The sequence below is a fragment of the Oncorhynchus gorbuscha genome, linkage group LG15 (assembly GCF_021184085.1).
Source record: "Oncorhynchus gorbuscha isolate QuinsamMale2020 ecotype Even-year linkage group LG15, OgorEven_v1.0, whole genome shotgun sequence".
Classification (NCBI taxonomy): domain Eukaryota; kingdom Metazoa; phylum Chordata; class Actinopteri; order Salmoniformes; family Salmonidae; genus Oncorhynchus; species Oncorhynchus gorbuscha.
The window spans coordinates 7,275,578-7,287,437 of NC_060187.1; the positions used below are offsets into that span (position 1 = coordinate 7,275,578).

Consider the following 11,860-nt stretch of genomic DNA (forward strand, 5'->3'; position numbering starts at 1 on the left):
TCTACATTATCTAGCTACATGATATATCTACAGTATCTATCCCCATTATCTATCTACATTATATATCTACAGTATCTATACACAGTATCTATCTACATTATATATCTACAGTATCTATACACAGTATCTATCTACATTATATATCTACAGTATCTATACACAGTATCTATCTACATTATATATCTACAGTATCTATCCACAGTATCTATCTACATTATATATCTACAGTATCTATCCCCAGTATCTATCTACATTATATATCTACAGTATCTATCCACAGTATCAATCTACATTATATATCTACAGTATCTATCTACATTATATATCTACAGTATCTATCCCCAGTATCTATCTACATTATATATCTACAGTATCTATCTACATTATCTATCTACATTATATATCTACAGTATCTATACACAGTATCTATCTACATGATCTATCTACATTATATATCTACAGTATCTATCTACATGATCTATCTACATTATATATCTACAGTATCTATCTACATGATCTATCTACATTATATATCTACAGTATCTATCTACATTATATATCTACCGTATCTATACCCAGTATCTATCTACATTATATATCTACCGTATCTATACCCAGTATCTATCTACATTATATATCTACAGTATCTATCCCCAGTATCTATCTACATTATATATCTACAGTATCTATCCCCAGTATCTATCTACATTATATATCTACCGTATCTATACCCAGTATCTATCTACATGATCTATCTACATTATCTATACCCAGTATCTATCTACATTTCTACATTATATATTTACAGTATCTATCCCCAGTATCTATCTACATTATATATCTACAGTATCTATACCCAGTATCTATCTACATGATCTATCTACATTATCTATCTACATTATCTATACCCAGTATCTATCTACATTATATATCTACAGTATCTATACACAGTATCTATCTACATGATCTATCTACATGATCTATCTACATTATCTATACCCAGTATCTATCTACATTTCTACATTATATATCTACAGTATCTATACCCATTATCTATCTACATTATATATCTACAGTATCTATACCCAGTATCTATCTACATTATCTAGCTACATTATATATCTACCGTATCTATCCCCAGTATCTATCTACATTATATATCTACAGTATCTATCCCCAGTATCTATCTACATTATATATATATATACAGTATCTATCCCCAGTATCTATCTACATTATATATATATACAGTATCTATCCCCAGTATCCAGCTACATTATCTAGCTACATTATATATCTACAGTATCTATCCCAAGTATATATGTACATTATCTATCAACATTATATATTTACAGTATCTATCCCCAGTATCGATCTACATTATATATTTACAGTATCTATCCCCAGTATCGATCTACATTATCTATCAACATTATATATTTACAGTATCTATCCCCAGTATCGATCTACATTATATATTTACAGTATCTATCCCCAGTATCGATCTACATTATCTATCAACATTATATATTTACAGTATCTATCCCCAGTATCGATCTACATTATCTATCAACATTATATATTTACAGTATCTATCTACATTATATATCTACAGTATCTATCCCAAGTATATATGTACATTATCTATCAACATTATATATTTACAGTATCTATCCCCAGTATCGATCTACATTATATATTTACAGTATCTATCCCCAGTATCGATCTACATTATCTATCAACATTATATATTTACAGTATCTATCCCCAGTATCTATCTACATTATCTATCAACATTATATATTTACAGTATCTATCCCCAGTATCTATCTACATTATCTATCAACATTATATATTTACAGTATCTATCCCCAGTATCTATCTACATTATCTATCAACATTATATATTTACAGTATCTATCCCCAGTATCTATCTACATTATCTATCAACATTATATATTTACAGTATCTATCCCCAGTATCTATCTACATTATCTATCTACATTATATATTTACAGTATCTATCCCCAGTATCTATCTACATTATATATTTACAGTATCTATCCCCAGTATCGATCTACATTATATATTTACAGTATCTATCTATCAACATTATATATTTACAGTATCTATCCCCAGTATCGATCTACATTATATATTTACAGTATCTATCCCCAGTATCGATCTACATGATATATTTACAGTATCTATATATTTACATGTATTTCAGTATCCCCAGTATCTACCTATCTGCAGACATGATCTTATCTAAAAATTTAATAAATGTAACTGGCAATTAATGCTTTAGCCACAATGCACAAGAACAGTAGCACACCCATCCCCCTCAAACCCTCCACACACTTCACACCCCTACCATTCACCCTCCACACCATTCACCCTCCACACCATTCACCCTCCACACCATTCACCCTTCTCACCCTTCACACCTCCACACCCTTCACACCCCTCACCATTCACCCTCAAACCCTTTCACCCTCCTCACCCCTCCTCACCCTCCACACCCCTCCTCACCCCTCCTCACCCTCCACACCCCTCCTCACCCCTCCTCACCCTCCACACCCCTCCTCACCTCTCCTCACCCTCCTCACCCCTCCTCACCCTCCACACCCCTCCTCACCCCTCCACATCCCTAACCCCTCACCCACCTCACTGGGCTACTGGCTCCTAAGAGAACAATAGCGATAAGAGACTGTCTTTAGGGGGTGGAATCCCCTGCCCGGTCCCTATCCCCCAAGCTCTATTTCTAGTTTCAACACATTCCTACGGACCTGGGAAGACATCCATTAGAGGCCACATAAACTATTGAAGAACATCGGTGTTCAAAGCAAAAATGGGATTGGTTTGTTAAAGGAGAAGTAGTCTATGTGATCATGTTATATTATGGAAACAAATGCCAAACAAAAAATGGCAATAAAACAAAGTTACAATTATATTCCTCTAAATTGTTTTTTTATTTTTTTTATCTAGACCTATGTGGAAATTCGACTTGTTTTGAACAAACCAAGTAGACCTAGGGCCATGCCATACTCCAGATTTAAAAAAAGATACACTTTTCAATCATGATGAGATATCAACCTTTCCCCGCACGGTGATTAAATCTAAACCAACACTTACTTGGCATAGTCGCGCTTGCAGTAAAGTTTCTGGTCCCGGAGAAAGCAAGTGTTCTTGAGCGGATCGCCACACGCCACGCACCGGACGCATTGCTCATGCCATAGGCCATCAATGACGCTAAGCAGGTACTTGTCATGGATGAGGCGGTGGCATCCCACACACACGGTCGGTGTCAAATCTACCCCAGAAAATAAGACAATAACGTTTGGATAATTAGTCCAACATAAAATCCTGATGTTTCTTATATCGAAATATGTGTAGTATTGAATCAGTAATTATTTTAAAAGCCTAAAACCTAAAGCATTATATATTTAATCAATTGCAATATAAATGTTGACTCACAATTTTCTAGGATAGAATACATATTAGGCTCAACAAATACGTTATTTAATCATTGAACATATAAATGTTATCTACAGTGACCGGCTGTAAAAATATATATGCGTCACAACTTTGCTGCAAAAATATTTTATGGACGTGATAATTGCAGTCTATTTTAACAAGTCGTTTTTAATAAGTCGATTTTAACAAAAAAAAAACGTATTTAAAAGTCATACATGCAATGTTTTTAAAGTGATTTTTGTTATTGCTAGTTTTTTTGTTATTAAAGCATATTCCATTCCGTAATTGCCTATACTCACCAAGTACAGATGCAGGATATCCTTCCCCCATAGTTTCATTCAACAAAGTTCTGCGAGGGGAAAATAATGGTCAGCCTTGTGGAATTATATATATATATCATTCTTGAGATGTCAATCAGTGATTGAGTTTTATTTAATAAAATAAATAAAAATCGCTGTTGAGTTCATAGGTCGAACTCAAATCAAATCAACGTTTAGGCCTATTGGTACACAGTCTTGCAGATGTTATCTCAAGCGCTGTGAAATTGTTATATTTCCAGCTTCAACAATGCAGCAATATCTAGCAATATAATACACACATAATCCAAACGTTATGAACAAGAAATGAAGACCTATAAGAATGAGCAATGGCAAAAACGAGCAAATCAGTGTGTCCGAAATATAAATATATATGTAAACCAATGTGAACGGTGTGTATCGACTGTATATGAAAACTGGAATATACCCGGAAATAGAAATCAAATAGGTTAAATACAAATAAAACATTTTACATTACCAGGATGTTCTTCTGTTTATGTCGATATTTTAGAATCTATTTTCTGATATATTCCATTCTAATCTCTTCTGGATTGATGCCCTGGTCGAGTTGGATGAAGAAGACCGGAGAAAACTTTCCCAGCCGACTCGAGCGTTTCCAATTCCTCTTCTTAGTGCTGCTCCTCGTTATTGAGCATGTATCTATCAATTCATCTATTAGTCCGAGACAGAGAGACAGAAAGACAGACAGAGAGAGAGAGGGGGACAGAGAGAGAGAGACAGAAAGACAGACAGAGAGAGAGAGAGAGAGAGAGAGAGATGCGTTTAAGAAAGCACCTACACAGTGTTAGTGTTCGCTCTCTCTCCATCACTTTTCCTTCTACCCCCATCTCCGTCTCAGACTCCATGCGCACCCTGGCAAGTTCCTCACAGCAGTATGTTATACGAAGTTAATACCAGCACACCTCAAAAAGCTTAAAGACTATACATGACTTACTTTCACTAAAAAAAATAAAACGCCTAATGCGTATGTGAAACTAGAATAAAAGGATAATTTTACAAAACAGAATATAAAATAAAAACTATTTACTTATAACATCACCTATTTATTATGCTTTTACAGGACATTTGATTCATTTACGGTGACACATTTGTCATCTAAAATTATATTTGATATTGAAGATTGAACCTATAAGCCTAAAGCTGTTCAATATTGTTCTTTCAGGTCTACTTTTCGATAGGAAAATATTTCTCAAAACATGGTGGCACGTATGTCTTGCAGTTTGCTTCTTGTTTTAAGGCTACTGAATCATTTAAATGTAGCCTAGGCTAAAACTTATCTTAATAAATTAGGATACCATTTGATTATCTTGATGCAGGCTTACAAACGTTATTTATGGGCTAATTTACATTATTAGGCCGGTTCTTTTTTATTTTCATCCCATGTAATCGCTATTCTCGGGAAATGAAAACGAAACAATAATGGTTAAAAATAAAAATAGCTACATTTGTTCCTTGGGCCAAAGGGGTCACATAGAAATGATCGCATATTTCATTCTACTACAATGTGAGCATACGATATTCAGTATCGACAATAAAAATCGTCCAAAAACGAAGCTGGAGAAATGTAGATAAACGCCTGAATTCGACAGGTAGCCTAGAGGCAACGCTCACCGGTGGCCCGGCCGGGTGTATCACCTCGCCTGCCAGCCATCCCGGAGTCCCACGGGTGGTGGTGAGACCAGGATCACGGAAGCTTTCCCAGTCACATCTCACCCACGTTCATCTTAATTCGGAGGATTCTGTTCTTTATACATTCCTCTGTTCTTTGCACTGGATATACGTTTATATTGGACGCCTTCCTCTATCGTTTAAATACAACACACAGCACATTGTCAGCTTCTACAGCTGAGAACACGCGTATGGCATTTAAGCCCTGAACAGCGCCTGACAGGCAGCCTGTCTCCCAGGCATGCAGCCCCCAAGACCAGTGCCAATCACATGCAAGGAACAACGAGCCATAGAGCCACATTCAAACAAAGTCAGAAAGCTAAAGGGAAAAAAGGTAATATGGCTAGCATCTTTCACAATTAAGGAAACTTTATAATCATATATCACTGATATTATATCAGACTGATTTGTTGTAGATGAACAATAGTTAGCTAGGCAGTCTTGTTAGCTAGCTAGCTAGTTATCTATGCTAGTTGTTATCTTGCGTAACTGATATGCTTATAATTATAAGGGACACTTCATGTTTTGTGGATACTATTTACATTTACAGAGCTCCATTCCTGACAGGCTGACCAGATTATCTTTCAGCCTCAGACCTTGATAAGATTCAATAGCAGCCTCAGAAGCGGATACATTTAGATGCTGCCTTGTAGGATGTTTCATGAGCAAATCTCCATGCAGGCATATTAACAGTCAAAGTGCCTTATAGGCTGATGCATATTTATTTATTTATTTTTTACCTTTATTTAACCAGGCAAGTCAGTTAAGAACACATTCTTATTTTCAATGATGGCCTGGGAACAGTGGGTTAACTGCCTGTTCAGGGGCAGAACGACAGATTTGTACCTTGTCAGCTCGGGGGTTTGAACTCGCAACCTTCCGGTTCCTTGTTGACTGAATGAACCCCTTCCCTCCTCTATGCCAGCTCCCTGTGCCGGTCCAGACTAGCTAGGTCTCTAGGCAGCATGACTGTAGTGGCCAGTGACAGACAGCCAGTGTGCTGTGAGCCCAGTGGCTTCCACAGAGGCACAGCCAACAACACAGAGAACGCAGGCGACCCAGCCAGCACAGGCAACCTGCCCAACCTAAACATGCCGAAAGCCACTCAGAAGGAAAGCCCACCTATAGCCCCTCCTCAATCCCTTTCTCTGGGCTCAACCTCACTCTCTCCTACTCTGTGGGTCCCATTGTGCTACAAGGGTATTCACATAACCCTTTTCTTTTTCATTTTAAATTTTAAATTTTCTCCTAACAGACGCACTGTGTCCAAAGGATGGAAACATCTATGTTCTTTACAATCAGTTTACTTTATGAGACTATGGTATCTATTCCCCTTCTCTCTCTCTCTCTCTCTCTCTCTCTCTCTCTCTCTCTCTCTCTCTCTCTCTCTCTCTCTCTCTCTCTCTCTCTCTCTCTCTCTCTCTCTCTCTCTCTCTCTCTCTCTCTCTCTCTCTCTCTCTCTCTCTCTCTCTCTCTCTCTCTCTCTCTCTCTCTCTCTCTCTCTCTCTCTGCCTTTTGTCCCTTCAGGTCCCTCCATACCCAAAGCTAGAATTCCTCTACAGTGCTGAGGCTAAGGGGGGTTCAGCTTTCTTTCAGCTCCTGCAAATTGAGATTCTTGTCTTCATTTCTTAAGAGTGTCATGCAGGTGAACGAGGACCCAAACGCGACTTAACAGAAACAGAGTTTATTAATGTTCAAAACGGAATAACAGAAATCCTCTAGATTGTAGAGGGAAAACAACTGGAGAAGCGGCCACAGACTGCAGGTCGCCGGGTAGGCGCAGGCCGTAGTCGACTGAGACACCTGCTCACACGCAGCGTCTGATGAAGGCACAAAACACGACAGGACAGGGTGATACACAATCACGGCAAAAACACGACAGGACAGGGCGAAACGCAATCACAGCATGGTGAATACAATACAAGGAACCGACGGAACAGGAACGGATCACAAAGGAATAAATAGGGAGTCTAATCAGGGGAAAGGATCGGGAACAGGTGTGGGAAGACTAAATGATGATTAGGGGAATAGGAACAGCTGGGAGCAGGAACGGAACGACAGAGAGAAGAGAGAGCGAGAGAGTGAGAGAGGGAGGGGGAGAGAGAAGGATAGAACCAAACAAGACCAGCAGAGGGAAACGAATAGCATGGGGAGCACAGGGACAAGACATGACAATAAATGACAAACATGACAGTACCCCCCCACTCACCGAGCGCCTCCTGGCGCTCTCGAGGAGGAACACTGGCAGCAACGGAGGAAATCATAGATCAAACGGTCCAGCACGTCCCGAGAAAGAACCCAACTCCTCTCCTCAGGACCGTAACGAAAAACGATAAAAAGGGAAACTAGGGTACTACTCTAAAAAAAAAATGAGAACTAGGGACAGACTGAGACACAGCAAGGGCAGGGACAAGAACAGGAGAGATGCGATGGCAGGGAACAGACTGAGACCCAGCAAGACCAGGAGCAGAAGCAGAAAAAAATTACCAGACTTCTTCTGCGCGCAGTCTGAACACGCAGCCACGAAACGGCGCGTGTCACGCTCCTGAGTCGGCCACCAAAAGCGCTGGCGAATAGACGCAAGAGTGCCTCGAACACCGGGATGACCAGCTAACTTGGCAGAGTGAGCCCACTGAAGAACAGCCAGACGAGTGGAAACAGGAACGAAAAGGAGGTTACTAGGACAAGCGCGGCGACGCAGTGTGCGTGAGTGCTTGCTTAACCTGTCTTTCAATTCCCCAGACTGTCAACCCGACAACACGCCCATAAGGAAGAATCCCCTCGGGATCAGTAGAAGCCACAGAAGAACTAAACAGACGGGATAAGGCATCAGGCTTGGTGTTCTTGCTACCCGGACGGTAAGAAATCACAAACTCGAAACGAGCGAAAAACAACGCCCAACGAGCTTGACGGGCATTAAGTCGTTTGGCAGAACGGATGTACTCAAGGTTCTTATGGTCTGTCCAAACGACAAAAGGAACGGTCGCCCCCTCCAACCACTGTCGCCATTCGCCTAGGGCTAAGCGGATGGCGAGCAGTTCACGGTTACCCACATCATAGTTGCGCTCAGATGGCGACAGGCGATGAGAAAAATAAGCGCACGGATGAACCTTATCGTCAGACTGGAAGCGCTGGGATAGAATGGCTCCCACGCCTACCTCTGAAGCGTCAACCTCGACAATGAATTGTCTAGTGACGTCAGGAGTAACGAGGATAGGAGCGGACGTAAAACGTTCTTTTAGAAGATCAAAAGCTCCCTGGGCGGAACCGGACCACTTAAAACACGTCTTGACAGAAGTAAGAGCTGTGAGAGGGGCAGCAACTTGACCGAAATTACGAATGAAACGCCGATAGAAATTAGCGAAACCTAAAAAGCGCTGCAACTCGACACGTGACCTTGGAACGGGCCAATCACTGACAGCTTGGACCTTAGCGGAATCCATCTGAATGCCTTCAGCGGAAATAACGGAACCGAGAAAAGTAACGGAGGAGACATGAAAAGAGCACTTCTCAGCCTTTACGTAGAGACAATTCTCTAAAAGGCGCTGTAGAACACGTCGAACGTGCTGAACATGAATCTCGAGTGACGGAGAAAAAATCAGGATATCGTCAAGATAGACAAAAACAAAAATGTTCAGCATGTCTCTCAGAACATCATTAACTAATGCCTGAAAAACAGCTGGCGCATTGGCGAGACCGAACGGCAGAACCCGGTACTCAAAATGCCCTAACGGAGTGTTAAACGCCGTTTTCCACTCGTCCCCCTCTCTGATGCGCACGAGATGGTAAGCGTTACGAAGGTCCAACTTAGTAAAGCACCTGGCTCCCTGCAGAATCTCGAAGGCTGATGACATAAGGGGAAGCGGATAACGATTCTTAACCGTTATGTCATTCAGCCCTCGATAATCCACGCAGGGGCGCAGAGTACCGTCCTTCTTAACAAAAAAGAACCCCGCCCCGGCCGGAGAAGAAGAAGGCACTATGGTACCGGCGTCAAGAGACACAGACAAATAATCCTCGAGAGCCTTACGTTCGGGAGCCGACAGAGAGTATAGTCTACCTCGAGGAGGCGTGGTCCCTGGAAGGAGATCAATACTACAATCATACGACCGGTGAGGAGGAAGGGAGTTGGCTCGGGACCGACTGAAGACCGTGCGCAGATCATGATATTCCTCCGGCACTCCTGTCAAATCGCCAGGTTCCTCCTGAGAAGTAGGGAGAGAAGAAACGGGAGGGATGGCAGACATTAAACACTTCACATGACAAGAAACGTTCCAGGATAGGATAGAATTACTAGACCAATTAATAGAAGGATTATGACATACTAGCCAGGGATGACCCAAAACAACAGGTGTAAACGGTGAACGGAAAATCAAAAAGAAATAGTCTCACTGTGGTTACCAGATACTGTGAGAGTTAAAGGTAGTGTCTCAAATTTGATACTGGGAAGATGACTACCATCTAAGGCAAACATGGGCGTAGGCTTGTCTAACGGTCTGAAAGGAATGTTATGTTTCCGAACCCATGCTTCGTCCATGAAACAACCCTCAGCCCCAGAGTCAATCAAGGCACTGCATGTAGCACCCGAACCGGTCCAGCGTAGATGGACCGACATAGTAGTACAAGATCTAGATGAAGGGACCTGAGTAGTAGCGCTCACCAGTAGCCCTCCGCTTACTGATGGGCTCTGGCCTCTTACTGGACATGAATTAACAAAATGTCCAGCAACTCCGCAATAGAGGCACAGGCGGTTGGTGATCCTCCGTTCCCTCTCCTTAGTCGAGATGCGAATCCCTCCCAGCTGCATGGGCTCAGTCTCAAAGCCAGAGGAGGGAGATGGTTGCGATGCGGAGCAGGGAAACACCGTTGATGCGAGCTCTCTTCCACGAGCCCGGTGACGAAGATCTACCCGTGTTCTATGCGGATGGCGAGAGCAATCAAAGAGTCCACATCTGAAGGAACCTCCCGGGAGAGAATCTCATCCTTAACCACTGCGTGGAGTCCCTCCAGAAAACGAGCGAGCAGCGCCGGCTCGTTCCACTCACTAGAGGCAGCAAGAGTGCGAAACTCAATGGAATAATCCGTTATGGACCGTTCACCTTGGCATAAGGAAGCCAGGGCCCTAGAAGCCTCCCCACCAAAACTGAACGGTCAAAAACCCGAATCATCTCCTCTTTAAAGTTCTGGAATTTGTTAGAGCAATCAGCCCTTGCCTCCCAGATAGCTGTGCCCCATTCTCGAGCCCGGCCAGTAAGGAGTGAAATGACGTAAGCAACTCGAGCTCTCTCTCTAGAGTATGTGTTGGGTTGGAGAGAGAACACAATCTCACACTGCGTGAGAAAGGAGCGGCACTCAGTGGGCTGCCCGGAGTAGCAAGGTGGGTTATTAACCCTAGGTTCTGGAGGCTCGGCAGGCCAGGAAGTAACAGGTGGCACGAGACGTAGACTCTGGAACTGTCCAGAGAGGTCGGAAACCTGAGCGGCCAGGTTCTCCACGGCATGGCGAGCAGCAGACAATTCCTGCTCGTGTCTGCCGAGCATGGCTCCTTGGATCTTGACGGCAGTGTAAACAGCGTCTGAAGTCGCTGGGTCCATTCCTTGGTCGGTTCCTTCTGTCATGCAGGTGAACGAGGACCCAAACGCGACTTAACAGAAACAGAGTTTATTAATGTTCAAAACGGAATAACAGAAATCCTCTAGATTGTAGAGGGAAAACAACTGGAGAAGCGGCCACAGACTGCAGGTCGCTTCGGGTAGGCGCAGGCCGTAGTCGACTGAGACACCTGCTCACACGCAGCGTCTGATGAAGGCACAAAACACGACAGGACAGGGTGATACACAATCACGGCAAAAACACGACAGGACAGGGCGAAACGCAATCACAGCATGGTGAATACAATACAAGGAACCGACGGAACAGGAACGGATCACAAAGGAATAAATAGGGAGTCTAATCAGGGGAAAGGATCGGGAACAGGTGTGGGAAGACTAAATGATGATTAGGGGAATAGGAACAGCTGGGAGCAGGAACGGAACGACAGAGAGAAGAGAGAGCGAGAGAGTGAGAGAGGGAGGGGGAGAGAGAAGGATAGAACCAAACAAGACCAGCAGAGGGAAACGAATAGCATGGGGAGCACAGGGACAAGACATGACAATAAATGACAAACATGACAAAGAGGGACTGGGTTTATTTGACTTGAATCAGTCCAGTCTATTGTTAATTTAGGGGATGATGTTGATGAAGAAATCTGTCTGTAATTGTGAATGAGAAGGACGAGTTATCGGTTCGTTTGGAATTAATATGCCACAAGTGTCACGTCCTGTCCTTAGTTCCTTTTCTTATGTCTCTGTTTTAGGTTGGTCAGGGCGTGAGTTGGG

General features: G+C 42.4%; 1 protein-coding gene across 1 annotated transcript in view; it reads right to left on the reverse strand.

Annotated features, from left to right (window-relative positions):
• lmx1a (LIM homeobox transcription factor 1, alpha) overlaps window positions 1-5,591 on the reverse strand; it is a 45,717-nt gene extending 40,126 nt beyond the window's left edge. Inside the window, exons 1-4 of the mRNA XM_046299823.1 lie at window positions 5,427-5,591; window positions 4,273-4,466; window positions 3,777-3,826; window positions 3,136-3,313 (exon numbers count right to left, since the gene is read on the reverse strand). Of these exons, the coding sequence (XP_046155779.1) occupies window positions 3,136-3,313; window positions 3,777-3,807 (209 nt within the window). The 5' untranslated portion in view covers window positions 3,808-3,826; window positions 4,273-4,466; window positions 5,427-5,591. The remainder of the gene's footprint in view (window positions 1-3,135; window positions 3,314-3,776; window positions 3,827-4,272; window positions 4,467-5,426) is intronic.
• Window positions 5,592-11,860: the final 6,269 nt, after the last annotated feature.